We start from the raw sequence: 27,005 nt of genomic DNA on the forward strand, positions 1-27,005 counted from the left end.
CAAACTAACCACCGGAATTCGACACACCCTGCCATTGCCCACCATTGCACACTTCAGTTGACAAAGTGACTACTACAGCGGACGTACACTTTTCGACAGGCGACGAGTACGAGATGGCCCCTATAGCTGGCTCTTCGTCCTCAGGTTTATCACACGATTACACTGAGGGCGCATCAGCGGTTGACATCGGCGATGCCTTGGCCAATTCTCGGCGTTCCCGACGCGACTCTCACCATAGCACTTACTACGACGCCGATGGCGAAGGAGCCATGTTCTCTGGCCCTGGACACACAGTCAACCCAAGCAGTGTTTCGCGCATGTCACACATTGAGCTGGGCAGAAAGAGTAGCGATCTTTGGTCCAAAACGCGGCGGAGGAGTCAGGATTCTAGTAGGCCAGCCCAAATGTCTCGTTCTAGAAGGAGTAGTGTGGATACTCAGGTATCGCGACAAAGTTTGGAAACGAGGAATCACGTAAACTCCGACGAGGAATCCTTACTGAGTGGTGATGATGAGCACAGCGCTGCACCAAGCAAAAGGAGACGGCGAAGAAAGTCTCTCTCTCCACCTGCTAGAACCACAGTTTTCGAAAATCTGGCTCATCTCTTCGGGAGAAGTGAAGCGTCGGGTGGCCGCCGACTTTCGATATCGCAGCGATCCTCTACCAGCAGAGCTTCGAGACGCAGCCAACGGTCTGACGCTGGTTCAGAACATGCCCTCGATGCAGATGATGATGAGGAGGAACGTTGGGGTTATTCTTCAGGTGAAGAAGATTCAGATGTCGATTCAATTCATTCCGTGGATGGTGGGCGAGACAACGCGTCGATTACCGCGAGCATGGAGTATGACTCTGATTCGCAAACCACTAGCCAAGGAATCCAGGCGTTACCCTTGCTCGAGTTTGACCCAGTTTTTGGCGGCGAGGCTCGTATTGATATGGAGATATCTTTTACCCTGGAGGATCCTCCACCAGTTGGGCCTCCCAGTCGACAAACGATTTATATCCCTGATGAAGATAGCACTATCCGTTTCGTTGGTTACGAAACTTTATTTTGGCGCGTTTGGATTTGGAGGGCTGGATGTCTCTTCTCCCTGGGTCTGTTAGCTCTCATAGGACACTGGTTTCCTCGTTTCTGGCTTCATTGGGTCACTCGCGAAGAACCATTTATTGAGGCTCACAATGGTTTCATTGTTGTCGAGGTGTGTCTTGCATAATCGTTGACGTTATTTTTCTCTGAATGCTTTTGCAGTCGGCCTACAGAGCTATCGCGCTGTTGCCTATTCGTGTTCTAAACTACCCCTACCATTTATCGACCGTCTTCTCCCAGACAATACCAATTCACCAAGGACTGGAGCTTCTTCCACCTTCCGATAAAGATTATAACGCAAACGATGGCATCATGAAACGCGTCTTAGTGGTAGATTATCGGTATACCCGGTTCGCCCTTGACCCAAGGACAGGGTTATTTAGCATGGTTAGGTTCGTAGGGGAGTTGCGGCCCTGTAAAGATGTTCTAATGGTGTTCTATCTAGGGACTGGAGGGATCAGTCATGGACCGCAGCGGCTTCTGTACACGGCGGTCTAGAGAACAAGACCACATCTCAACGTGCGATTTTATATGGAAAGAATGAGATTGAAATCGAAGGCAAATCGACAGTTTCACTTCTCGTCGACGAGGTTTGTTCTTCTTTAGCGTAAAGCCTGATCTCATGTCTTTGTAGATCATCCACCCGTTCTATGTTTTCCAAATCGCGAGTATCATCCTCTGGTCTTTGGACGACTACTATTATTACGCTTTCTGCATTGCTCTCATTTCCATCATCAGCATTCTATCGACATTAATAGAAACAAAAAAGGTACATGTCTGCGAGTGAGTTAAGACTTTTGCTCATCAGTATCTCATCTAGACTATTGCTCGCATAAGGGAGATGTCGAGACATTGGTGTAAAATGGAAACACTTAGAGACGGATCATGTAATTCATCTATTTTGTCCTCCGCTATTCATGCTTATAACAGGCGAGACAAGGGACGGAACGTAACTCCACGGATTTGGTACCCGGCGATGTCGTTAACCTCTCGACATCGAATTTTACCCTGATGCCTGCTGATCTATTCCTGTTGTCCGGGGACGCTATTGTTAATGAAAGCATGCTTACCGGCGAGAGTGTGCCCGTCAGTAAGGTTCCCATCAAAGATGATGATCTGGTTCGTTGGCGCGAGGACAAGAGGGAGAACTCAAAGAGCTTTCTGTACGGGGGCACTCGCGTGATTCGGATCCGTGGTGCTTTTACGCCGGAAGGACATGGTCGCCCTGCACTTGCTATGGTTGCCCGAACCGGTATTCACTGGTCACTATGCACTGAAATAACTCTCGAGCTCATGCCATTTTCAGGTTTTAACACGACAAAAGGCGCCTTGATTCGGTCTATGTTATTCCCCAAACCAATCGGATTCAAATTTTATCGTGATTCAGTCAGGTTCATTGGCGTTCTCGCCGGTATCGCTGGTGTTGGGTTTAGCTTCAGTGCTGTCCAATTCATCAGAATCGGGGTGAGAATTAGGTTGGGTTCCTGTTCTTACGACAATATCTAACGGACATTCAGTTGCCCTGGCAAACAATCGTGGTTCGTGCTCTGGACCTTATCACCGTTGTCGTTCCACCCGCTCTCCCAGCAACATTATCCATCGGCACAAGTTTCGCAATATCTCGACTGCGCAAGTTTGGTATATTTTGCATATCTCCGAGCAGGGTGAATGTGGCTGGCAAGATTAATGTATGCTGCTTCGACAAGACCGGAACGCTGACGGAAGATGGACTTGACGTTCTTGGAGTTCGAGGTTTAGAACGAAACATGAACCAGTTTGGCGAGCTGCTGGAGGATATACATGATCTGCCACTTGCGAGGGAGAAAGCTATGTTTCTACACGCCCTTGCATCGTGCCACTCCTTGAAGATGGTGAACGGAGAGGTGATCGGTGATCCCCTGGACGTTAAGATGTTTGAATTCACACGATGGACTTTGGAAGAAGGTCGAGTTGCAGGTACTGGCAACATCAAAGCAAAGGGAGCCATAATCGAACAGACGGCCTTAGTTCAAACAGTCGTCCGCCCTCCTGGGAGTGCCCAATTTCGTCTTGAAGATGCTCTAAAAGGTGCTTCACGGGTATGTGCACCAAAAATGATTCATGGAAATGGGGCTAATCTGCTTCAAGCATGCCCATTTCTTAGAACTCGGGGTCATCCGTACTTTCGACTTTGTCTCCTCTCTTCGGAGGATGAGCGTCGTTGTCAAGCGACTTAAGAGTAACAGCATGGAAATTTATGTCAAGGGCGCTCCGGAAGTTATGGCCGATATCTGTGACCGAGATTCCTGTAAGAAAGCTGCATATTGCTATCTTTTAAACACCTCACTCACATTTTGTGCACAGTTCCGCAGGATTACGAAGATCTTCTATCGTACTATACAAAACGTGGATATCGTGTCATAGCGATCGCAGGCAAGAGTATTGACGGGCTTTCTTGGCTCAAGGCACAGAGAATGAAGCGGTATTTATATCTGTGCTTACGTTGCTGCATTTCCATCGCTGATGTTGTGTCAGGGAACAAGCAGAATCGGGACTGCGATTCCTTGGCCTGGTTATATTTGAAAATAGGCTCAAGCCTGGGACTGCACCCGCTATTCAGGCGTTGCGTTCAGCGCATCTCGCATGCCGAATGATCACGGGTGACAACCCGCTTACTGCGGTCAGCGTAGCTAGGGAGTGTGGTCTCATAAATCAAGCTGCCCACGTCTTCACGCCTGTTTTCTTGAGAGGTTCGTTTTGCTCACATGATGTTCATCTATCCAACCACTTAACTGTGCTCAAAATTTTGTAGGCAACTCAACCATTCCAGCATCTTCACTAGAATGGTCATGCATGGACGATCCCCTTTGGAGACTTGATTCTTACAGTCTAAAACCCTTGGCCCCTCCTCAACATCATACCGTTGAAGCAGAGGAGCTCAACTACCAAGACTATTCACTTGTGATCACTGGAGATGTCTTCCGCTGGATGCTAAACTACGCACCTCTCGAGACGTTACAACGTGTAGGTTAATGAGTCAGATCTGCTCCCCGCGCCTTACCATGATTCTTCAGATGCTCGTGAAAACGCAAATATTCGCAAGGATGTCTCCAGACGAGAAAAATGAAGTGGTTGAAAGGTTACAAAGTCTAGGATACACCGTGCTTATGTGCGGAGATGGGGCGAACGATTGTGCAGCTCTGAAGGCGGCGGATGTAGGCATTTCACTTTCAGAAGCAGAGGCCAGCGTCGCAGCCCCCTTCACAAGTAGCACGCCTGATATTGGCTGCGTTCTTGAAGTCATCAAGGAGGGCCGTGCGGCGCTTGTGACGAGCTTCAGCTGTTTTAAGTATATGTAAGTCTCATGTCGACGCTCTATCCTATAGCTCATGATTGGTTTCAGGGCGTTATATTCCCTCATTCAGTTCACATCGGTCACCCTTCTGTACTCTTTCGCGTCCTCCTTGGGTGACTTTCAAGTTGAGTTCTAATCTCGTGGGTGGTTCGATTTGGGTAGCTGACGACCTTTTCTCTCAAGTTTTTGTACATCGATCTTTTCATCATCATACCTGTGGCCATCACCAGTAAGATTGCCTTCCTTTCCGTGGACTCTGTTTCAAATGTGTGGCTCAAACAGTGGGACGAACGCTACCATATCCCCGTGTATATCCAAAGAGGCCAACGGCCAATTTGGTATCGAAAAAAGTGCTTGCAAGCATCATCGGACAGATTGTGATTACGAGCGGTGTCCAACTGTGGGGCTATCTTTGGGTACGGCGACAAGAATGGTGAGTAGATCAATTGCTCCCTGATCCGTGACCCCAGTTTGATCCGGGCTTAGGTACACTCCTCCGCACTCAGATCCTACAGTGGACGCCGGAAACCACCTGGAATCAACCAATTATGAGAACTCTGTCTTATTTTTAATATCATGTTTCCAGTACATTCTTGTCGCGGCGGTATTCAGCATCGGGCCACCGTACCGTAAACCCATGTGGACGAATGGTACGATGAATTTGTTGCAATCACAGTACACCGCTGACTTTGTATCGATAGCTTGGCTAATGAGCTCCATGTGTCTTTTGTCGGCTTTCAATATTTGGGTACTTCTTGCACCTGCGAAAGTGGTATCCACACTATTGACGCTGATGCCGCTGCCTTTGGGAGCGCGATACACGCTGCTGATGGTGGCGGTGATCAATGTTGTGGTATCATTGTCTTTCGAGCGATGGGGAGCACAGAGTGTCAGTGATTTAATCGGAGCTGTAACGCTGTGGTTACACCGTGGTAGGCGGCGAGTACGTGAAGGGAAGGCGTACAAGGCAGTTGAGGGTGGTATGCGTTAGAGATAGGCTTTGTGATAATAGATTGTCGCGTGTGAAAGTAAAGTCACGAGTGAGTGGCTTCAATGTGGCCGGGACCCTTGCAACTCATTGACAACGTTCTTTTCTTAACCTTTTTCACTTTCTTCCTTTCTTCTCGCCATTCTTTGCCCAGAGGGCACTTCCAATCATTTAAATCATCTCGGTACTCGAACGCTGGGCCGTTTACATTTCACAAGCCCGCCAGATCGGTCTTGTCGCCGTCGCCATTGTCAAGATATCCGTCGCAGTCCAACATGTTTTCAAATCTGCGTCCAACCCGACTTTCATTTCTCGTTTGGTTCCACTGTCTGCTGCTGTTCTCGTTCCACGCCAATGCATCACCCTTCGTTACCCGCCAATCAGGATCTCCTCAAACCGTGACTACAAAACATACAACAGAGACGTGCGTCATTCTCGACTGCTTTGGTGGCATTTCTCACCTTATCTTAGTGCTGCTGGTGTGATGACTGAGACTTGCGTTATTGTCTTAACCCCGATTAAAGACGGGAACGGCAATGACGCCGTGCAGGTGGTTAAATCATGTACAATTAAGATGGAGCCGCCGAAGGATAATGGTGGTGGTAACGGTGGTGGATCCTCTTCTAGTACGTCTGTGACATCCTCCACGCCGCAAAGCTCCTCCCCGTCCACCACGATTGCTGCAACTACAACCTCGTCGTTCGCCAGCTCTTCGGCCTTCTCCTCCGTGGCCGCCCCTGCCACAACCTCCGCAGTCGCGTCAACTTCAGCACTACCCCCACCACCTGCATCGTCTTCTGCACCTGCGTCGTCTTCTGCGCCTGCATCCTCTTCTGCATCTGTATCATCCTCAGCGACGAGCTCTGTAGCAAGCCCCACCGAGTCCCCTGCTGTTTCAGTGAATGTGTGTATAAATAAACCTGTCTCCAGAACTATGCATTGATGAGTTTGTTGCAGGGGGTTTCAACAGTAGTGCCTTCCACCACCGCATTGCCAACTACTGCAGCACCTAGCCCCACGATCGTCGCGCCGGCTGTAACGAGTGCAACACCGCCGACGAACGCGCCCGCCAGCTCCTCAGCCTCTGGAACTGCAGTTTCTGCCGCCGCCGCCGAACAGGCATCAGCGTCAGCAGCTGGGGCGTTCACTCTCCCAGGGAAGAAACTTTCAGTCCTGCCCATCGGTCTTGGGGTGTTTGCGGGTATTTCTGTCATCGCTCTGATTGTGGTAGGATTGGTAACGTACGAGCGAACCAAGTACCGCAAGGCAAGTCTTTAAATTGCCGTCTTGAACTTGCGTACTCACGTCACACATTTCTCTTAGGCATTCAGGCAACGGAAACTAGCAGAAAGTGGCCAGGCCATGGGTTACGGTGGAATGGCATTGTAAATTTTTAGATTGATTTTTTTTTTTTCAGTTGTCGCGAGCGGCCACATTACTTACTTTAGGTACTCACTTTTCTCTCCAAGCGTTGTGTGGCATGGCCTCATTATACCCACATTATATTGATACATTGTATGGCATTGGTACAGTTGCGGACAACTAAAGTCAACAAATTTATAGATCGATTTATTGAGACCGGTAGGGATTTTTTTAAAGTCCGAAAACCATCGGAATAGGCAGGAATTGAGTAGATCTTTCAAATGGTACGAGCCGATTTCCCAAAAGTGAAGATTTGTCAGAAAAAAGGTCCAAATTTTTGGCGCAGGCCCAAAAAAATCGATAAAATCTCGAAAAAGTCATTTTTGGATAGATCTTGATGAGTACTGTCAGAATCCACCGAAAAAATAAAAATAAAATAGATCCTCCCCTTTGAAAAAAATTGCTATTATGCTGCCCAAACCTGGAGTAATAAACATTGCAACCTTGCACGCCTCCAAAATAACCCTTTCTTGACTTCCATTCCATCAGTGACATCATTTTCTCAAGCCATCAGACTGTCAGTGAGGGAGATGATGAGGAACTGATCACGAGATCTCAAGAGTCACACCTCATTGCACAAGAAAAATGAGGCAAGTGAAGCTGTGGATTCAGGAGAAGATATGGATATGCAGAGAGTAATTGGGATGAGCTTGATGAGCAGGATTTTTCTGAGAGACTGGCTGAGATGGCGATGTAGGATGCAAAAAAATTGGCTCAAAATTTTGGCGCAGCCAAAAACTCGTGGGAATAACATAAAAACATCATTTTTGAGCTCCTTTTGCCTGTCCAGTTTCAGATCTGTCATCAGATTTCCGTCAAAAAATCTGGTTCCTGAGATACTCAATTTGTTGACTTTAGTTGTCCGCAACTGTACAATGACACTAAAACGCGATCACGTGATTCCCTCGTTGAATAGAAATTGTTCAACCTTGAGCTTGACTACTTTTACGACCTCACGACACCAGCAAGGATTTCGCTGCCAACTTGTATTCATGGCTCAAACTGGTCTTTTGGAATGGGCCAACTTTGTTCGCCTCACCATGGCGAATGACCCTGGTCGCAAATGTTTTCAAGATCAAGTTCAAACATACGGTTTTCTATTCCTCGATGACTATCTCGACAACATCCTATCCGACGCGAAACAACAGTAAGCGTTGTCTCTTCTTTAAATCTTGACAATTTCGCTTAAGTTATGTGATTAGCCCACTCATCGAACTCGTCAAGACTCCTGGCCGCAAGAAGGCTATCGCCAGGAAGCCGAACATGACCTCAAAGTTGAACAACGTGGTCACATTGTCTTTAGCGGTGCGCCGTCAAGGTGTCTTGATACATCATAGTTCTGACGCCTGCTACAGGAGGAAGGTGGCGAGGAGAAGACCGAGCCACTAAACAGTTTCCACAAGGCACTCTTGATGGCGAAACCCACCCTGCCCTCAGAGCCTATCGATGTTCCGAACGCTACACCCCCTGTTTCAAACCAGCCAAGCTTTCATCATACAAACGATGCTCAGACGTCGTCACTTTCATCCACTGAACATGAACTTTCTCCAGATGAATCCGTCGCGTCTCCCGCCGTTTCTACAACACAGCCACAGGCTTCTTTCGAGCCTGCCGCCGAATCTTTCCCTTCCCCAGCGTTGAATTCGAACCAGAACAACTTGTCTGTAATTGCGGAAGACGATGAGATGGCAGAATACAGCCGCACATCGGTTCAAATGGGTCGTTTGGACGAATTCCCTTCACCTCCAGTTCATGCTCCAAGGAAGACACAAGAGATCGCAGAAACTGAGCAGTCTCTCGCATCTAATGCTGCACACGAGGTGGAGGAGCAAAGCAACTCGCTCACTGGCAGACCGAAGTCTAGCCAATTTACTCCGGAAGCTGAAGGCACACCAGCAGCCATCGACCCATCTCAGCCACATTCTCCATCTCCACCATATGTTCCAGCTGATACGCCTGTAACTCAAGTTGCGGGTCCTCAGCCAAAAGCATCGATGGAAAGCAACCACGAAACCCTGCGTCCAATTTCGCCGATCTCCTCTCGGAACGTTAAACAAGACGTGGAAATGGCTGCACCATTACCTGAAAGAGCGCCAAGCCTGCCAACGGATGTCAATGTCCTGGATGTCGCTGCGGTTGAAGTTTCGAGTGCTCCCTTGTCTGCCTTCCCCAGCCTTCCTGAGCCCACTATGATGTTACGCAAGTCAACTTATGCTCCTCGCGACCCATCCATGGGCAATGCATTAATCGGGGCTACGACTCCTGGTGCAGCCCTCGGTGGCAAACGTACATCGTGGTTAAAGAAAGCGAGAGAGGTCAAGGCGCTGGAAATGACCGGTGCAAAATCGACTACACAAGCGCCAGCGCCACCCTCTATCACCCCAGGCCATCAAACACATACTTCCGTATCTGCGCTACCACCTCCCGTGTTGAAGAGGAAAAGTGGAGATATCGCCACTCTTCCGGGGACGACTGGTCTTGAGGAAGAAGAAAGAAAGGCTAAAGTTGCAAAGACGGAGAATAGTGTTGATGTCTCCTCGCAGATTATTAGTCAGGGCGGCATTTTGGATCGCCTCAAGAAGACAGTCGAAGGGCTTGGAACTCAGGTTGGAAAGAGCTTTAATGGCGCCAGTAGTATTGCCAGCGCCTTGGCTGAAGCCCGAGCTGCAGCGGAAGCCAAGGTCATGGAGCGAAATCAAATTGAAGTCGACGGACATAGGGAGAATTCAAACCGCGAGAGCACAACAACGACGCCTCCACAGTCACCGCCTGCAACGAAAACTGCCACCACCACTGCCACATTTGCTCCTACAGGCACGGTCTTCAACAAACCCCCACCTGTTTTCGTCCCACCTTCTCATACTGCTACGACACGGCCTTTGCCAACTCCGCCTGCAACGAAAAGTTCTGCTTTCAATCCTCCTAGCGCCCCCACCTTTTCTCTATCCGCCCATCCGACATTGTCCAAGGCACCAGTACCTCTCAGCGCTCAGTCTACACTCGAAAGCATCAAATCGGACGCTGTCTTTGATGAAGAAGATGATGTCCCAGCGTGGGTTCCCAGTACCCAAGATACCGATTATTCCATGGGGTATGGCAGTCAATCCTTGCATGAAAGTCAGCACCAGCAGCAAGCTCCTGTGCTCGACGAGGACGATAGCTGGCCTATTGATGAGAAGCTTGCAGCTGGTGTGCAATGGTCATTTGGCGCGAGCAAGGAGGATAGCATGACTTGGAGCACGTTACCCTCGCAAAGCCAGAGAGGGACGGACACTGGGCATAGCAATCGGGCTCATACATCCCCGCTACTGAACCACCAAGTGGCGAGCACAAGTCGAAATATTCCCGGTGCATTCGAGGATGATATGAAAGACGAAGATGATCTCTTCGAGCGAGATGAAGAGCTTGAGGAGATCGTCTTGGGTCCTGGAAAGTCAACCGCAAGCCCTATTGAGGTAAATGTTACTTTTTGCTGAGTCTTCCTTTTCTGACTTCCTTTTTGCTAGTCACAAACACAGTCGCAATCGCAAGCACCAAGAAGTCAAAGTCAAATGTCGCTGGCATCATCCGCGTCATCACAATCGCAGACCGGTTTCTTTGGCCAAGCTTCGAAGATGATTAGCAGCGCATTAGGCACAAGCAAGAAAGCCAAGCCTGAGGTTAAGAAAGTTCTGCAGATGGCGGCGGTTGCAGCGAAGAAGGTTTGTTCGTTTCCGCTCCCTAGCACCCCGATATTGAGAATGGTTGTAGCAACAAGAGGAGGCCGATAAGAAGGCCGCGCGGTTGAAAGAAATGGACAATAGGCGCCAGCTTGCATTACAGAGGAAGGCAGAGGAAGAGAAGGCGAAGGCTGAAGAGGAAGAGCGAAAGTTGAAAGAGGAAGGTGACCGCCGAAAGAGAGAGCGAGAAGAACAAACCGATAAGAGGACGATCAAAGCTGGCGGGAGCAAGAAGGACGAGGACACGAGTAAGAAGCGCAAGGTTGAAGTTGAGAAGAAGCAAGAGCTCAAGAAACCTGCGCCAACGCCCAACTTCAAGAGTCAACTGAAACCAGCAATGAAGCAGCCTCCAGCCCTTGCATCTTCGACTGGATACAATGCTGGTGCTCCTTCGGCGACCAAGCCGACTGACGCTTCTAAAGGGGTCAAGGCACCTTCATCACTACAGAAAGGGAAAGGGAATGCAAAGGTTGTTACCAATGCACCAGCCATCGTGGACGATGATGATGTGGCACAGCCCTCACAGAAAATTCAGTCTCTGATGGCAGCGCGCGTCGACGCGCAACTCAAACAAAAGGCGGAACCCGTCGTTCCTAGCGAAAGCATCGAACTGCCAGATATCAATAGCGAATATTCTGATTCGGACGATGAAGATCGACCACGAACGTTCGACCCACCGAACTGGGCTCAGTCACCGGAGCTCAGGCAGGCGTTGGAGATGCAGAGCGGGATTAACCCTGATGATATATTTGGCGCGGTTAGGCCGCTGAAGATGGAGGAGATATTTAAGACGAAGACAAGCCGGTTCAGGGCCCGGACGAGTTCTGCGAACTGGACTGGGAGCGACCGGCTGACGGTGGAAGAGGAGAGAGAGTATGCGAGACGGATGGGATTCAGGTAGAGTGGAGATATTTATGATGTATTATGGTTGTATGCTATGTTAAGTTTCTATGTATCTTTGAAAACTGTTCATCATGCCGTCTGTGGACAAGCTCACGATTACTTTCCTTGTCGACAATTGCATAGAATGGCACGTTGGCGGTCTTGACCAGCTGTTTCCTACTAATGCCAGTCATAGGATGACCAAATTGCCCCCTGGTTTTACCCATGAACTCTCTCAGCACCTTCAACGGCATCCACCCGTTGATCAGGATAAAGGCGTTCCTATTCTCGATTTCAACAAGTTTTGTTGTGGTGGGTGTACCGCCGCCGAGTCCTGACCAGTGAATCAACTTAAATGTACGCCAGGCGCCCATGGTTTCTCTGCTCTCATAGTAAGGCTGTCTCTTTGCCACTTCAGTCGCATTCAAATCGCGCACTTAGGAAACATTCACCGACGGAGACACGACTCCTCACCTGACGCTCTTTGATACCGGCCCAGACTCTCAGTCGCTGGTTCGAAATATAACTGCAATGCAAATACCCGTCGAAAGCATCGAGCGCGTCATCACATCACATTGGCACAGCGACCACACGGGCGGCCTGCTTTCGTTTCTCGACTTGCGAAACCGCGCTGCTAATGAAACGGTTTCTCAAACTCGGTGTATCGTGGACGTCCATCCCAATCGTCCAATTTTACGAGGCATAGCCCCTGGCCCTTCGTTCGACAAAGTCATATGTGCCCTACCTCCTGATCCAACTTTTGAATTGATAGAACAGGCTGGTGGGATCGTGGAGAAGCATTCGGAGGGACATGCTGTTGCTGGTGGAACCGTCTGGGTGAGTGGCGAGATTCCGAGAGTTACTGAGTTTGAGGCTGGCATGCTGGGGGGCATGAGGTGGGAAGAGGAGGGAACTGGCCCTGGAAAATGGGTCAAAGAGCAGGTTCTTCGTTTCTTATACTGAGCTTCTGCCGCTTACCTATTTTTTATTATTAGCATATCATGGATGAGAGGTATGCTGCGATAGATGTGGCAGGCAAGGGTTTAGTCATCTTCAGCGCGTAAGTTCTTCTTTCTTTGCATCTCATCTCTCGAACTCAATTCACTCCCGTTAGCTGCTCACACGCTGGAATTGTAAATGTTATAAAAGATGCAATGACCACGTTTAACCGACCAATTCATATGGTGAATACTCGTTAAAATCAATCTTGTAAAAAACCCCTCTGAATCCCTTCAGGTCGTCGGTGGTCTGCACCTTGCAGGCTCAGAATTCGGTCCTCGAGTGCCCTCCACCGTCAAATTTCTATCTGACAAGCTCAGACCTGCACCAACTTACATTTTGCCAATGCACTGCTCCGGATTCCAAGCGAAATTAGCATTGGAAGCCGCCTTTGGTGAAGGATGCGTCCCTGCTGGAGTTGGACTCAAAGTCGAGGTCATAGGTAATCGAGAAGACGACAAGAACTTGTTTCCTCCGACCTTAAAACATGACTGAGCATCCTGTTTTGGTTTCCTCTTCGTTTGATTGCACAATTTGACAAGGAACAATTTCTTGCCGAACAAATAGAGAAGTCATCAATATCATGTCAAATTCGCGAGCCACCATTGCAACTTGTTGCTGATATCCAGCATTCTGTTTTCCAAGAGGAGTTCGGAGAACTCTGCCGTCAGGCGTTCCGGCACCAACTCTATTCCAACAGAACGTCTACATTCGATTATGTGTCTCGGTTGCCATGCTCTTTTCCCTGCGTCGAATCGGTCAATTTCTCCTTCCGAAAAACAGTGCCTTGTGACAGTACAATTTGACCTACGCATCTACAGGAGCTGATTGGCTCAGGCGACGGTCGGTGCACCAAAGTGGGGGATTATCTCTCGAATGGCAACTTCTCTAACATTTCGGTCTACCATTTATCAAGGCGGTGGGATTCGAGAAATGGCAAGCTAAGTTCTGACATTATTACACAGCTACTTTCATCCCCGCAGATTGGAGTGTGGCAAACCAGCTTCCCTCCTGAATAGCACCTCCCCATAGTTCTGCCTGTACCCATGCAGCAGTAGATCCTAACGCCGAGAACTGTGAAACTGCGAGACACGCTGAAAGATGAGTCTCATTACCTTTGACTAGCCCCAAGGGACCAGAACCAAAAATTCCCATCAACGGGCCAAGAAACCAAATTTCAGGAATTAGGAGTAAGGCGATGGATATGGCAAATGGGAGTACGGCAAAAAAGTTTCCTTCCTTGATAGCACGAGCAGCAGATATTAAGGCCGAGAACGTGAGATTGCGAGACATGTTATTGATGAGCAACCCTAAACCAAATATTCTCAACAACAGGTGAAAAAACCAAAGTTGAGGAAATAGGCCGGTTAGGAGCAAAGCGACATTGATGTAGAACTCAGGATTGTCTTGAATCGCGTTCACTCCAGAGTACATCAGCTTTTGGGATATATTCTAGGCAACTTAAATATCTCACCAGCAACGAGGATACCACGACTGAGCTTGGCTTCAATGATTTCAAAGGTCATTCGGGCATCGCCCTGTGACAATGAATGCCACAGACCACTAGTCTTGACAACGACATCATCGATGGATGCATTTAATTCCTCCATTGGTTTGTTGGCGATGGCGTCAACATCGTGTGCGACTACGCCGGCGAGGCGGGCAACCTCTTCACCAGCCGTATTGGCGAAACCCACATCCGCCTCGCTGGCCTCTTTGTTAGTTTCCACAACGTTCTCGCCAGCCACTTTGGCGAACTCCTCAACTTTTTCGCCGACCTCTTTGCTGAATTTAACAACTTTCTTCTCGGTATCCTTGGCTGATCGGCAAAAATGCAATCGGTTGAATTTCAAAGACGTGAAAGGGGAAGGCAACCCGAATAAAACTGACCGAAGTCAAGAACTGTGTGGCGTCAAAGATGAAGTACTTCGAACCTGGTCAACACTTACATGAATCCCAGCCGGCGCTGACTGATTGTACAATGGTCAAGAAGACCAGAATTGCGTGGATAAGAGAAATGCGCATTGTGACAATCGATATGGTCAACCGCGGCGAGTCTACCCGCGAGCGTCTATCTGCTTCGAAATTCGCCCACGATCTTCCCGAGAAAGTTCTCATAAGGCGATTATGATGAACTGGTCCAAAATAGGCATTCGTGAGTACCTTTTCTTTACCCGAATGCAGGAAGGCGAAGTTCTTCAAAATAAGCCAACCACAGGCTCATAGAAACAGTAGGTAAGTATCACATAGAACAATATATACCGTTCAGCATGGGGAGGAAAAGAACACCGGCTCAGCTTGGGCTCAGCCAAAGTAGCTCCATATCAAGTAGAAGCAAAAGAACTTGAAAACAGTTACACCCAAGAAGATGTCCATGTCCTGGGTACTTGATAAAACAACGCCAATTAGCGTGTCGTCGTCGGGCAGAATCAAAGATCAAACCTTCGTTTCTCAGTTCACCAATAACGCTACTACTCAAGCCCATGAGTCACATTTGCAGCGTCCAAAAGCCTTCTTTGCGTGCCTTTCAACATGTTTCGCTGGTCTTTTGAGTTCTCCAGTACGTCTCTACCCTGTGCGAGAAACTCATCCAGCCGGGTGTCCGTGTTTTTGAATGAAGGTATGCTCATCTAACGCTTGGTGCTCTCCGCCAGACCCTTTTTGTGGAGTGGGGAAACGACTTCGGGTTATTTTGGGTTGATCGCGGTGGATTTGTTGTCTTGAAACATCGTTGAGGGTGAGAGGGGCGTGGCAGATGTTGGCATCTTCGAGCAGTCTCGATCTTCGAGAAAAGTGATGTGAGCAACGAATATTAAAACTAGTGAATGAGGGTGGTACGCACTGCCCGTACTGCTCCCGCCTTTAGTTTCTCGAATTGATTTCGCATTTTGGTATAGTCGGTCCTGAACTTGAACACATGCCTACACGGGAATGAGACGCGAAGAACGTATTAACGCGAACGGCTCACATCTGGACCTTCTCCTGCTTTGCCATCAAATCATGATTCTGTGGCCCTGTGCATAGTGGACAAAGAAGCGGATATCTCGCCTAAGAGTAGACTGGCAACAGTCGTTGAAGCTTGAACAGTCGGTTTATCTTTTGAGGGGCCGAATTGGGCAAATCACCTAGTAACGTTGCGTGCGGGGTTATCTCCATTACGCAGGCGTTCAAGGTCGCATTAGAGTGAGTTTGTCTAGGTTTGTCTGCGGGGTTTTCAAGGATGCATATCAAAATGGGTATGTTTGTTTCAGTGGCGGGTGTAGTGGCTTCAGGGATCAAAGACTTGGATTTAGGCCTATACGCGCTGGAAGGCGAGCTGAAATTGAAGACCTGGGCGCTAGCAGGATGTGAGGAACACAATTTTTGAAGACGATAAGTTGGAGCCATCCATATGGATGGCTCTTGGTTAAGCCCTATGGGTGGCTCTTCGTTAAGTGCTCTGTATGTGCATCAGGTTACCAGCCTCGAAAGTCACGCTTCGCCCCGACTTGGTCGTGAGTCAGTTTTCACACCGAAAGCAAGGCTGGATGGAAGCAAAGGTGGAAAATTTTCAAGAAATTGTGCTCGTTGTAACAATACAATTTGGCCTACGCATCTAAAGGAGTTGAATCGTTCAGGCGACGGTCAGTGGACTGACGTAGGGGATTATTTCTCAAATGACAACTTACCTAACAGGTTCTACTATTTATCGACGCCATGGGATTCGAGAAATGGTGAGTTTTGGACATCATTACAGGGCCATTTTCATCCCCGCAGATTGGAGTATGGCAAACCAGCTCCCCTCCTTGATAGCACCTCCCCACAGTTGCCCCTGTAACCACGCAGCAGCAGATCCTAAGACCGAGGATTGTGAGACTGTGGGACATGGTGAAAAGATGAGTCTCGTTACCTTTGACTGGCCCCAAGGGACCAAAACCAAATAATCTCAACAACGGGCCAAGAAACCAGTTTTCAGGAATTAGGAGCAAAGCGATAGAGATGAATAAATCAGGATGGTTTATGATCAGGTTGACTACCGAGCACATCAGGGAAACATATTATAGGAAACCAAAATATCTCACCAGTGATGAGAATGACACTACTAAACGCGGGTTTGATGGTAGCAAAGCTCTTTCGGGCATCACTTTCTGACATATGCCACAAAGCGCTAACCGTGACAAACTCATCCTCCACCATGTCCAAGAAGCGACCCACTATTACAGCCCGGTCCTTATACGCAGCGGTCTGCAGTTCCGGGAGGGGTTCGTGAAACTCTGCCTTTAGGTCTTCAAACATGGACGCCATTTGGGCGGAGAACATGTCGAATATGCGATCGGAACTGACCCCATGTTCCTCTAGATCATCGTGCATGTCATATTCCATTGCTTGCACCTTGAAAACGACATCAGTGATGGATTCCTTGAACTCCACTATTGTCTTGTTGGCGACAGCGTCAACATCGTGTACAACCACGCCAGCGAGGCGGGCAACCTCTTCACCGACCACGTTGGCGAATCCCACAACCGTATGGCTGGCCTCTTTCTTGAATTCCACGGCTTTCACGCCGACCACTTTGGCGAAATGCTCAACATTCTTCTCAGTATCCTTGGCTGATAAATCAAATCGGTTGAATATCAAGGAAGTGAAAGGGAGGAGGCGACTCAAGTAAAACTGACCAAAACCAAGAACTGTGTGGTGTCAGAAATCAAATACTCTGAATTCCCGGTCAACACTTACATGAAAACCAGCCATCTAAAAACCCGGGGAGGGCGCTGACTGAGTGTAAAACGGTCAAGAGGACTAGAGTCGTGTGGATAAGAGAAATCCGCATTGCGACTATCGATGTGGTTGTTTTGGTCAACCGACGGTGAGGCTTGAACGTTTGAACGTTGAGGAGTCCACGCGCGAGCATCTGTCTGCTTCGAAATTCGCCCACGATCTCCCTGAGAAAGTTCACGTAAAGTTATGGACTCGATTCATCTAATCCAAAACAGGCATTCGTGAGTACTTTTCCTTTTACCTAAATGCAGGAAGGCTCACAAAGTTCTTGAAATAACCCAACCACAGGCTCATAAAAACATTAGCTATGTATTACACAGAAACAATATACCGTTCAGCAAGGAGAGGAAAAGAACACCAACTCAACCAAAGTAGCTCCATATCAAGTAGAAGCAAAAGAACGTGAAAACAGCTCCACCCAAAAAGATGTACATGTCCTGGGTACTTGAGAGACCAACGTCAATGAGCATGTCGTCGTTGAGCAGAATCAAAGATCATACCTTCGCTTCTCAATCCAGCCAATAACATTCCTACTCAAACCCAACGTATTTGCAGCGTCCAAAAGCCTTCTTTGCGTCCCTTTCAACATGTTCCGCTGGTCTTTTAGGTTCTCCAGCACCTCCCTACCCTGTGCGAGGAACTCATCCAGCCGGGTGTCCGTGTTTTGAATGAAGGTATGCTCATCCAACGCTCGGTGCTCTCGGCCAAACCCGTTTTGCGGAGTGGAGGCACGGAAGGGAGATTCTGAGACGACTTCGGGTTGTTCTGCGCGAAGCCCAGGATGTATGGTCGATCGTGGTGGGTTTGTCGTTTGGAAACGTCGTTGTCGTGTATCCGAAGGTGAGAGGGGCGTGGCGGATGTTGGAATGAGCTCGGCTCTTCGAGCAGTCTCATTCTTTGAGAAAAGTGAGGTGAGTATAACGAATATTGACAGTGGTGGGTGTGGGGGTACGCACTGCCTGTGCTGCTTCTGCCTTTAGTTTCTCAAATTGATTTCGCATTTCGGTATAGTCGGTTCTGAACTTGGACACACGCCTACATGGGAATGAGGAATGCGAAGAATGCATTAACACGCACGGCTCACATCTGGGCCTTCTCCTGCTTTGCCTTTATCATTTCGCGCTTTGCCATTGAATCGTAATCCTCAATGGTCCTATGCATGGCGGACAAAGAAGCGGATATCTGGCCTAAGAGCAGAATGGCGACAGTCCTTGAACAGTCAGTTTATTGCGTCTGAGGGGCAGAGGTGGGTTATTCACCTAGCAACGCTGCGGAATTGTCTCCATTACGCAGGCGTTCAAGGTCGCTTTGAAGTGAGTTTGTCTGGCGAACACCAGAGGTATACAACGAGTTCATAAGGTGGTCAGAGGGAAGAAGGTGTGTGACACGTGGTATGTGACTTATTATAGGACTCTGATAATATCAATGATATCTTCTACTTGTTGCCCTTTCTATGTGATTTAGCCTTTCGAGATGCCTTACCGCCCGCTAGTTCAGCTTTTTCTTTTCGTCTCCCTCGTTGTTTCGTTCTTTCAACCTTCCGCGCATCCTTTGTCTCATAACGTGTTTTTTTCTCTCTGACTTTCTTCTTTACAGAGTTAGGACGCGTTTTCGGTATCACGGGGTGTGGCTTTGAAGTAGAGACGGCGGGTATCGTTGTCGGTTCTGTTGGTGTAGTTGATGGACCGTGGATGAGGGTGTCCAAGTCAAAATCCTCCACGACAGTTACCGTCGCGAGAACTTCTTCATCCTCGTATTCTCGTTCTTGTTCTTTTGTTGAGGAGGACCCTTGTACACCTATCCACTCTTCCTCGTCATCAGACTGGCCAGCTGAGTACACGTTAGGGATGCGAAGGTCGTTCAAAATGCTCGAGGAATCGCACCGAAAATGGCGCCGTAAGCTTTTTCTACCTGTGCAGAATTCTCAGCTGCTTGTTCACGCAGCATTCGTCGTTGCTGAGAAACGTTTAAGACCGAGTTTTTGCAAAGACGTTGTGTAAGCACGTACCTCACGACGTGCCTCCAGACGCTCTTGCTTCTCTCTCTCCTTCGCCTTGCTCCTTGCCGCTTCCGCCTTTGCGAGTTTCCGCTTGTGAAAACCAGTCAAAAATTCTCTGGAAATGGAGATGAGCAGAATTCATGAGAAATTGCGGTGATGAGCACCTGCGTGCTTCATCGTCGAATAGGATTTCTTTTATCTGTTCGCGCTTGGCCTTTTTCTTTGCGGCGATGGCGTTGTGTGATTGAGTGAGGGTGTCAAGGTTGTTTCGCGGCATGAGCGCGGGACGGAGGACAATCGGGGATAAGCGTGATGTAAGTAATTCCAGGCTAATTCCAAAGTAATTCACTCTGTCCTCCTGTCTCTACTTCTCGCTCATATCTCTCCGATCCGACGGTTCCCTCTTTTGCCCACGTTCTTTACGATATTCCGCGATACCCTTTTATTTCTTCGCCCGCCATGTTCAACTATCTCGCCTATCCTTGGCAAAACCACCAGTTTCACCTCGTCCCCCAAAATCCTTATCCTGCCCCCCCTCCCCCACCTCCCATCCCTCATAAAGTGTGGATTTTGGACTGCAAATCATGCGATACATTTCTCACAAATCGCGGGATGAAGGTATAACAATCTACCGACATCACATCACCCATCATCTCACTTTTAGTTTCTAGGCCGTTTTACTTCTTCGTCCCAATGTATCGCTCTATTCCTCTGACGCCCTACCCGTCAACTGTTCTGCCCTCACAAACTCAAATTTTACGGCGGCGAAACCACCCTGTCGCCCAAATCCTTCCCCAGTTCCTGCCAGAACATGTGGATGTCTTACACAAACACTTCATTGCCATGGATGTGGAAACGCCGTTGGTTATATGATCGTCATACCAGTCAGTCGTTTTTTATTTGATTTGCATTGTCGCGATTTCATCATTTTTTTTCTAATAGTGTTCCCGCTGCACTTCCTCTATTACGGCAACGAACCGCGCGACTAATGGTCACCGCTTCGTCTTTCATGCAAGTGAAATTTCAGGCACCGAACGGCATTATATCCCAGATGAGCCAGGCGTGATTCCTTTTGATCCCCCCCTCATCGCGGTCCCCGCTTCCCCGATGGTCTCTACTTCTCAGCCTCTTGTCTACCCAACGCCGTACATGACATCTAGAGAGTCCTATTTTTCACGACATTTTCAAACCGCCCATCCCAGCGGGCCTTCTACCCCGTCAGTTCAGTCGGATTTCCTTCCAACGCCTCCTCTGGAGTTTGCGCACCCTGTAATCGCTTCTATGCACCAGGAACCGCATCCACATTCTGTCGGCTTAGATTATTCACACCGCCTGCCTCCGCAGCTCTATCTTCAGACTCGCCCGCCGCACAGATATCAGTCCCCCACTGGGCCCAACCCAATATTTTACCACCCCACGGCGTCCCGACCCACATCCCCTGATTCTTCTTCGTCCAGCGAGGGTAGCCCTTCTCTCACAAATCCGTCATTTCCTTACACGGATCAGAAGGAACGATCTTTACCGCGAACTCTGAAAGCCAATGACGTGCTTTTTTGGCATCATCTCGCTCGGAGTGGAGAGATACCCGCGGTTACGGAAGATGCGCGGGCGCGAGGACCCCCGCGTGAAGCTGCTGCCGACGCTAAGCCTGTCGGTCGAGTAATGTTTAACAGATGACCCACCTCCGAGGACTACAACTTGATCCACAAGGATTAAAATTCCGCCGAGACCACTGCTAAGTTATATTGTTATGCCACCCCTACGATTACCACCCTTGATGCCCTTCTTTTGTATATGAAAAATGCGCAGACTTCACAAGCTCGCCCCTTATCCCATTTCTATTGTACACTATTTCCCACTTAGAATATTTTTTAATGGCTAGGAATGTATGCACACCAAATGCACACAGCCAAAGTACTCGCAGTTTTTAAATGGGAGAGCTCTCTTCGAGGGAATTGTGTAGTAGCACATAGTACGTTGTAGACCATTGTAGAATGGAGTCAGGGGAACAAGAAAAGCACGGGCCCGCCTGATCGACCGAATCAAGCTTGACGCGGATGATGTAAGCACGGAGGGCTTGATAAAGAGCTGTGCTGCGCCAAACATCCCTCTTTCCACAACCACTACCATCTCCAACAACAACTGTGAGTGTCATCCCTTGCGCGATCCGTTCGCTTCATTAAACTCTTTCTTCTCGTTGTCAGCCGTAGCCACTATGTATGCTTGGTTCACTCTTTCTGCACACTGATGTTCCTAATGAGACCCGTTTAGCATGCAGATCTTCGTAAAGACCCTTACTGGCAAGACCATCACCCTCGAGGTGGAGTCCTCCGACACCATTGATAATGTCAAAGCCAAGATCCAAGACAAGGAAGGGTAAGCAGCATTTGGTTTTTGATGGCGGTCATTCGCTTATCGCCATGCAGGATCCCCCCTGATCAGCAACGTTTGATCTTCGCCGGCAAGCAGCTCGAGGACGGCCGCACCCTTTCGGACTATAATATCCAGAAGGAGTCTACTCTCCACCTTGTCCTTCGTCTACGTGGCGGTATGCAGATCTTTGTCAAGACCCTCACGGGTAAGACGATCACCCTCGAGGTCGAGTCTTCTGACACGATCGACAATGTGAAGGCCAAGATCCAGGACAAAGAAGGCATCCCTCCCGACCAGCAGCGTTTGATCTTCGCTGGCAAGCAGCTCGAGGACGGCCGCACCCTTTCTGATTACAATATCCAGAAGGAGTCCACCCTCCATCTCGTCCTCCGTCTCCGCGGTGGCATGCAGATTTTCGTCAAGACCCTCACCGGGAAGACAATCACCCTTGAAGTCGAATCTTCTGACACAATTGACAACGTGAAGGCCAAGATCCAAGACAAAGAGGGCATTCCACCCGACCAGCAGCGCTTGATCTTTGCTGGCAAGCAGCTTGAGGACGGACGCACCCTTTCTGATTATAACATTCAGAAGGAATCCACCCTCCATCTCGTTTTGCGTCTTCGCGGTGGTATGCAGATTTTCGTCAAGACTCTTACTGGGAAGACAATTACCCTTGAGGTTGAATCCTCTGACACAATCGACAACGTGAAGGCCAAGATCCAAGACAAGGAGGGCATTCCTCCCGACCAGCAGCGCTTGATCTTTGCTGGCAAGCAGCTTGAGGACGGACGCACCCTTTCTGATTACAACATCCAGAAGGAATCCACCCTCCACCTCGGTGCGTTTGATCAGGATATTAGCGAACTCACGCTCACTGTTCTCCACAGTTCTTCGTCTCCGTGGTGGTATGCAGATCTTCGTCAAGACTCTCACGGGTAAAACCATTACCCTCGAGGTGGAGTCGTCTGACACAATCGACAATGTCAAGGCGAAGATTCAGGACAAGGAGGGCATTCCACCTGACCAGCAGCGCCTCATCTTTGCTGGAAAGCAGCTTGAGGATGGGCGAACTCTTTCGGATTACAACATTCAGAAGGAGAGCACTCTGCACTTGGGTATGCTACACATTTGCTGTAAATGAATTCGAGACTGACGCTGGTTGTAGTGCTTCGTCTTCGTGGTGGATTGTAATTCTCTTGGGCATATTGTTGGTTAGGCATTGTTCGATCTGTATCATCTTACGCGTAGTCATGACGTCTGTACAATAAACGAGTATACAAGGATTTATTGTGGCAATTTCAGTTTGGTGTGGATCCAGTGCACACGGAAGAATATGCGCTCGCTTATGTAAACTGCACCATACTTTGGTGAGGCGGGTCTAAATAAAACGTCGTCCCAACACCCTCCAGCACGCCACCGCCATCCCCCAAGCAACGTTTGAACGAGCGTCGCTCCTCTCTTCACAGCTGCCTCGATGGCAGCTTCCTCTCATGTCTCTCCAGCGGCAGGCGCATTGATGTGGCGTCCTACAAAAATCATGAATATGCGCGACCTTTCCAAGGACGACGATTTCCTCAGCCACCTTCTCGTAGAAAAATTGGGCACAGGAACCGTTCCCCTCTTGGTTCACAAGATGGATTCGTCCAGGAGACTTCCAAAGACTGATGCTCAGGTGTTGATGCAAATTGTTCGACGCGTGTGTCCAGCCAGTTTATCACCTTTTTTTCGCGACTCATTTGCAATCTACGCGATTCCTACCTTTTGTTTGTATCTTGCAGCTCGTCATCACCAAAGGTCCGATTCACCAAGTCATTCGCCAGGCTGTCGACGAATTGCTCACGTATGTGGCGCCCTCACTTACCGCGCCTCGCGTGGGTCCCCGTCATACGTAGGCTTAGTGCTCCCCTCGTCACAGATTGCCCGCCATTCGCTACTATCTCAAGTCCTTCACTCAAAAACAGATCAATGCCTTCGCCACGTGAGGACTTACCACTCCAAATTCAATGTATATTGACGAACCTCTTCTGTTTCGTATCAGCCACGCCTCCCGCTACTTTGAGCTTTATCATCCATCGGGTTGCATTGAGATCGCTCATACCTCGCGGTACTCCCATCGCACTGGCAAGTCCGAACTTTGCATTCTCGCTACACGTTTCCTAGCCCCGGGCACTGTTATCACTGAACTCAAGGGCTCGATGGCCAACCTGACGGACGAGGAGGATAAAGAACTAAAGCGTACAGGCATAAAGCATTCAGACATCAGGAGGGACTTTAGTGTCATTCATTCAAAGTCTATGAAAAAGAACCACCTTTTTTTAGGACCTGCCCGATTTGTTAATGTGAGCACATTGTTCATGTTCTTCATATAGGTTTTTGTTTACCTTGACTACATGGCAGCACGATTGTGATAACAACTGTGAACTTTTTCGTGAAGGCCGGTACATTACCTTCAGAGTTCTCAGGCCGATCTCAATCGGCGAAGAAATAACCGCGCATTACGGTGACGGCTATTGTACGTGTTTCAGCACTTGTCTATTGACAATCGTTAATTTTGTGGCATCAGTCGGTCGGAGAAACCGACACTGTCTGTGTGAAACCTGCGAGAAGAATGGCAGAGGAGGATATGCTCCTGACCACACGGACGACGAGGCAGAACCAATCTCTGAGTCTAGCTCTGACTCCGACTCTGACTCTGATTCGGACACATCTACGAGCGATTCGGGCAGCGACATCGGAGAAGAGGAGGAGAGGCCACTTTTAAATCTCAATGAAAGGAGGACACGTCGCGGAGTATATGCGGTTTTCAGTCGCAAAGAAGATGACTCCGATGAGAGCGAGAACGAAGAGGATAATAAGGTACCACTGGCAAATGCGGAGGATATCCCTGCTGACGGAGAAATCGAGCTTACTGCTGAAGTCGATGCGGTATCTGAGTTAACCTCCCTTCCACCTTCAGCTCCCCCTTCTGATGCTCCCGACGCCATCCTTACAACTCCCTCATTTACACCTAACCCTAACCGCCTTTCCAGATCGTCCTCATCCCTCACCTCCTTGTCATCATCATCCACTGATCAACCTGGCAGTCCATCTAGTGCCAAATCCACCCCCTATAGGTCAATCATCTCAACCCGTCGTCAAAGTGCGAAGGAATGTGGAGCTGGGTCCATTTCTAGTGAAAAACAAACACCTTCGGATTCCGCGACCGTTCACGATAATTTAAGCACTCCCTCCAAGCATACTACCCGCTCTGTTTCTTCTGTGCTCCCTTCAGGAAAGCTGGACAAGGGCAAAGGCAAAGAGGTAGCTCCCGGAACCCCGACTTCAACACCTACCCCCAGTAAAAATCTGAAGGGCAATGCGTCTGTCAAAGATGACATAAAGATCAAGAAGGAAGAGCCAGAGAATCGGGTGTTGCGTTCGCGGCCCTCAGGACCTGGCGTCACCGAAGTTGTGAAAGGTCCTCCAGCGAAACGTGAGATGCCGAGAGGCCCTGATGGGAAATTATTGCCAGTTTGTTCGACTTGCTCCAACGTCCTTCCTGTCATACAAGTCGATTCCAAGATTGTTTGGGGGATGTCAATGGAAAATGGAAAGAAAAAAAAGCAGAAACAGGAATGTCCTAGGTATATCCGTAAATTTCGAAGTTTCTTTGTTTTTGCCTCATCACTTGTTGTAGGTGTCTTCGGCATTTTGCCATTTACAACCAGGCTTGGCCATCTCGCGTTCCTCCCGCGGGAACTATTCTTCTTCCCACTCCACGAGGCACGACTCCACTAGAAACGGTCACTAAGCGCGTGACACAGAAAGGACTGTCGGTTCTAGATCGCAAACTTGCTGCGGCAGCCTCAGCGTCGTCATCTTCTACACTCGGAAAATCGAAGAAGCGTGGCCGAGAAGGAAAAGATGAGGGGCCGCGCCCTACTAAGCAGCGCAAGACAGAGCGTGTGCAACCCCCTAATAAAGTAATAATTAAGGTGAAGAAAACGTCGGCCACAACTCCTACGAATGTCCCTCTACCCGCCGCTGACCAGGAGTCTCCTGTGAAACGCAAGCGCGGTCGTCCTCGCTTGACCTCGCCCAGATACCGACCTAAGCCGGGTAAGGTAGCAAAGCAACCAGTGGCGAATTCTGTCCAAATCAAAGTCGAGGAAAGGGCTACGGACCTCTCCAGTGAATCGCAGCCGAGGTTTACGAATGGGCGATTTGGAAAGAAAGACAAGTCTGGCGGGAGTGGTGAAGGGTCTGCTGCTGGTAGTAATGAACAGTCATCGGCCCGAGCAGAGCGCGCGAGCGAACGCGGCAAGGCGAAGGCAGGGCGGAAACAGGTGGGGCAGACACCCACCAAAGCCTCTGACTCGAAGAGCACATGGACTTCCCCGAGACGTAAGCGGCCCCATGACGATGTGGACGACTCTCCTAGGAAAAAGTCATCTCGCGAGACTCAGCATAGACCCGAGACACTAACCGGTGAGCCAGTGCAGAAAGTCCTGCCACGGCCAATATCGGGCTTCAGGGGTGGTAGATTGTTTTCTAATCCTAATCCCCTTCGCTTTGCTCTTCACGCGTGGGCTAGTCCTGTGGTGCTTGATGAATCATCCTCTTCGGAAGACGAGAAACCTCCTGTTACGCCAGAGGAAGATCTATCTCCTGCTGCAGAAATCGTTCTTCCCGGTGATGACTTGAATACCCCGTCGTTTTTTCCTCCTCCTGCGTTGCCTGCGCAACCTCCTTTGATATTCAAGCCCTCTCCTCTCAATTTTTCCGCACGCCGTTGGGTATCATTGTCCAAGTCAACTACTGCGAGTTTCAGCGACCCAAAGGGATCTTCCGAGGCAAGGAATGTAGAGGACGACGATACTTGGCAGGGTGTCTCGACCCGCATGAGAATGGAGAAGCATAAACGACTAAGGGTGGGGAGCAAAAGTGGGTATGTGTCCGACAAAGAGGTTAGCCTTTGGTTTCACCTACAATCTTGTGCGCTCGCTAACCAAAAAACATCTTGACAGGCTGACACCTCCGATAATGACTGTTTCAACCCTCCTTCGGATAGATATCCATCACCGCTCTCTGATGATGACGCGGGACGTTCTACACTGAAGCAATGCTATCCTGCGCTTCCGGTTCGGGAGTCAGCAATTGTCCACCGCGCAATCAATTTCAGTTGTCCACACCAGCCAGGAACTACTCCCAGTTTAATAAACGCGGGGTGGGACTCATCTGACCTGTCCGACGCATAAAAATATTTATGCTCTTGTGCCCTTCCGTTATTATTCAAAAAAAGACTCTTAACTCCTCATCTTGCAATGCTACTCATGACACTCAATATTTATCTTTATTCTTCCTCGCTGTTTCATTTCATGTGTAGATATCCTATCGATTAATTCCGCCACATAAAATCTTAATGTTGCCCTTTGTCTTGCATGGCTTCGAATCCACGACTG

General features: G+C 49.1%; 12 protein-coding genes across 12 annotated transcripts; 7 read left to right on the forward strand and 5 right to left on the reverse strand.

Moving 5' to 3' along the window:
• Nucleotides 1-935: 935 nt before the first annotated feature.
• On the forward strand, nucleotides 936-5,412 carry LACBIDRAFT_249261 (Ca-transporting ATPase; the record flags this gene model as incomplete). Its single annotated transcript, XM_001880095.1, has 18 exons — nucleotides 936-1,199; nucleotides 1,250-1,479; nucleotides 1,533-1,677; nucleotides 1,722-1,856; nucleotides 1,908-1,974; nucleotides 2,028-2,339; nucleotides 2,394-2,551; nucleotides 2,605-3,165; nucleotides 3,215-3,374; nucleotides 3,431-3,548; nucleotides 3,602-3,816; nucleotides 3,879-4,090; nucleotides 4,141-4,421; nucleotides 4,470-4,545; nucleotides 4,605-4,650; nucleotides 4,704-4,854; nucleotides 4,908-5,071; nucleotides 5,123-5,412. The coding sequence occupies 18 exons, from the start codon at nucleotides 936-938 to the stop codon at nucleotides 5,410-5,412; spliced, it is 3,585 nt and encodes a 1,194-aa protein (XP_001880130.1).
• Nucleotides 5,413-5,544: 132 nt separating this feature from the next.
• On the forward strand, nucleotides 5,545-6,934 carry LACBIDRAFT_294000 (uncharacterized protein). Its single transcript, XM_001880096.1, has 4 exons — nucleotides 5,545-5,833; nucleotides 5,881-6,313; nucleotides 6,367-6,675; nucleotides 6,733-6,934. The coding sequence occupies exons 1-4, from the start codon at nucleotides 5,685-5,687 to the stop codon at nucleotides 6,796-6,798; spliced, it is 957 nt and encodes a 318-aa protein (XP_001880131.1). The 5' UTR covers nucleotides 5,545-5,684; the 3' UTR covers nucleotides 6,799-6,934.
• A 4,157-nt stretch (nucleotides 6,935-11,091) lies between these two features.
• Nucleotides 11,092-11,451, forward strand: LACBIDRAFT_249188 (uncharacterized protein; the record flags this gene model as incomplete). The annotated part of the gene is made up of 1 exon (XM_001880097.1): nucleotides 11,092-11,451. One exon carries the CDS (start codon nucleotides 11,092-11,094, stop codon nucleotides 11,449-11,451), a length of 360 nt encoding a protein of 119 aa, XP_001880132.1.
• Nucleotides 11,452-11,524: 73 nt separating this feature from the next.
• LACBIDRAFT_190285 (uncharacterized protein) lies at nucleotides 11,525-12,945 on the forward strand (the record flags this gene model as incomplete). The annotated part of the gene is given in 7 exon segments (XM_001880098.1): nucleotides 11,525-11,584; nucleotides 11,603-11,744; nucleotides 11,799-11,824; nucleotides 11,874-12,374; nucleotides 12,428-12,492; nucleotides 12,547-12,616; nucleotides 12,669-12,945. 7 exon segments carry the CDS (start codon nucleotides 11,525-11,527, stop codon nucleotides 12,924-12,926), a joined length of 1,122 nt encoding a protein of 373 aa, XP_001880133.1. The 3' UTR covers nucleotides 12,927-12,945.
• Nucleotides 12,946-13,388: 443 nt separating this feature from the next.
• On the reverse strand, nucleotides 13,389-14,456 carry LACBIDRAFT_326378 (uncharacterized protein; the record flags this gene model as incomplete). Its single annotated transcript, XM_001880336.1, has 4 exons — nucleotides 13,389-13,741; nucleotides 13,906-14,250; nucleotides 14,322-14,333; nucleotides 14,381-14,456. 4 exons carry the CDS (start codon nucleotides 14,454-14,456, stop codon nucleotides 13,389-13,391), a joined length of 786 nt encoding a protein of 261 aa, XP_001880371.1.
• Nucleotides 14,457-15,017: 561 nt separating this feature from the next.
• On the reverse strand, nucleotides 15,018-15,425 carry LACBIDRAFT_296273 (uncharacterized protein; the record flags this gene model as incomplete). The annotated part of the gene is made up of 3 exons (XM_001880337.1): nucleotides 15,018-15,213; nucleotides 15,272-15,352; nucleotides 15,400-15,425. The coding sequence occupies 3 exons, from the start codon at nucleotides 15,423-15,425 to the stop codon at nucleotides 15,018-15,020; spliced, it is 303 nt and encodes a 100-aa protein (XP_001880372.1).
• A 736-nt stretch (nucleotides 15,426-16,161) lies between these two features.
• On the reverse strand, nucleotides 16,162-17,241 carry LACBIDRAFT_296274 (uncharacterized protein; the record flags this gene model as incomplete). Its single annotated transcript, XM_001880338.1, has 4 exons — nucleotides 16,162-16,265; nucleotides 16,321-16,443; nucleotides 16,493-17,098; nucleotides 17,148-17,241. 4 exons carry the CDS (start codon nucleotides 17,239-17,241, stop codon nucleotides 16,162-16,164), a joined length of 927 nt encoding a protein of 308 aa, XP_001880373.1.
• Nucleotides 17,242-17,551: 310 nt separating this feature from the next.
• LACBIDRAFT_399520 (golgi SNAP receptor complex member bos1) lies at nucleotides 17,552-18,545 on the reverse strand (the record flags this gene model as incomplete). Its single annotated transcript, XM_001880339.1, has 5 exons — nucleotides 17,552-17,633; nucleotides 17,690-18,084; nucleotides 18,146-18,224; nucleotides 18,274-18,376; nucleotides 18,449-18,545. The coding sequence occupies 5 exons, from the start codon at nucleotides 18,543-18,545 to the stop codon at nucleotides 17,552-17,554; spliced, it is 756 nt and encodes a 251-aa protein (XP_001880374.1).
• A 504-nt stretch (nucleotides 18,546-19,049) lies between these two features.
• On the reverse strand, nucleotides 19,050-19,465 carry LACBIDRAFT_296276 (uncharacterized protein; the record flags this gene model as incomplete). The annotated part of the gene is made up of 3 exons (XM_001880340.1): nucleotides 19,050-19,145; nucleotides 19,198-19,303; nucleotides 19,353-19,465. The coding sequence occupies 3 exons, from the start codon at nucleotides 19,463-19,465 to the stop codon at nucleotides 19,050-19,052; spliced, it is 315 nt and encodes a 104-aa protein (XP_001880375.1).
• A 182-nt stretch (nucleotides 19,466-19,647) lies between these two features.
• Nucleotides 19,648-20,865, forward strand: LACBIDRAFT_296277 (uncharacterized protein; the record flags this gene model as incomplete). The annotated part of the gene is made up of 3 exons (XM_001880099.1): nucleotides 19,648-19,806; nucleotides 19,860-20,072; nucleotides 20,131-20,865. 3 exons carry the CDS (start codon nucleotides 19,648-19,650, stop codon nucleotides 20,863-20,865), a joined length of 1,107 nt encoding a protein of 368 aa, XP_001880134.1.
• Nucleotides 20,866-21,459: 594 nt separating this feature from the next.
• Nucleotides 21,460-22,845, forward strand: LACBIDRAFT_192623 (ubiquitin). The gene is made up of 4 exons (XM_001880100.1): nucleotides 21,460-21,564; nucleotides 21,615-22,402; nucleotides 22,452-22,679; nucleotides 22,730-22,845. The coding sequence occupies exons 1-4, from the start codon at nucleotides 21,461-21,463 to the stop codon at nucleotides 22,753-22,755; spliced, it is 1,146 nt and encodes a 381-aa protein (XP_001880135.1). The 5' UTR covers nucleotide 21,460; the 3' UTR covers nucleotides 22,756-22,845.
• Nucleotides 22,846-23,101: 256 nt separating this feature from the next.
• Nucleotides 23,102-26,635, forward strand: LACBIDRAFT_326385 (uncharacterized protein; the record flags this gene model as incomplete). The annotated part of the gene is made up of 8 exons (XM_001880101.1): nucleotides 23,102-23,260; nucleotides 23,343-23,404; nucleotides 23,480-23,542; nucleotides 23,603-23,903; nucleotides 23,962-24,076; nucleotides 24,128-25,187; nucleotides 25,241-26,510; nucleotides 26,615-26,635. 8 exons carry the CDS (start codon nucleotides 23,102-23,104, stop codon nucleotides 26,633-26,635), a joined length of 3,051 nt encoding a protein of 1,016 aa, XP_001880136.1.
• Nucleotides 26,636-27,005: the final 370 nt, after the last annotated feature.

Source organism: Laccaria bicolor, genomic scaffold, assembly GCF_000143565.1.
Source record: "Laccaria bicolor S238N-H82 LACBIscaffold_10 genomic scaffold, whole genome shotgun sequence".
NCBI classification, from domain to species: Eukaryota; Fungi; Basidiomycota; class Agaricomycetes; order Agaricales; family Hydnangiaceae; genus Laccaria; species Laccaria bicolor.

Coding starts and splice junctions, on each gene's coding strand:
- LACBIDRAFT_192623 (XM_001880100.1), top strand. CDS start 21,461: ATGCAGATCTTCGTAAAGACCCTTACTGGCAAGACCATCACCCTCGAG. Junction 21,565..21,614: donor AAGATCCAAGACAAGGAAGG/GTAAGCAGCATT, acceptor ATCGCCATGCAG/GATCCCCCCTGATCAGCAAC. Junction 22,680..22,729: donor GGAGAGCACTCTGCACTTGG/GTATGCTACACA, acceptor CGCTGGTTGTAG/TGCTTCGTCTTCGTGGTGGA.
- LACBIDRAFT_294000 (XM_001880096.1), top strand. CDS start 5,685: ATGTTTTCAAATCTGCGTCCAACCCGACTTTCATTTCTCGTTTGGTTC. Junction 5,834..5,880: donor ACAAAACATACAACAGAGAC/GTGCGTCATTCT, acceptor ACCTTATCTTAG/TGCTGCTGGTGTGATGACTG. Junction 6,676..6,732: donor AGCGAACCAAGTACCGCAAG/GCAAGTCTTTAA, acceptor CATTTCTCTTAG/GCATTCAGGCAACGGAAACT.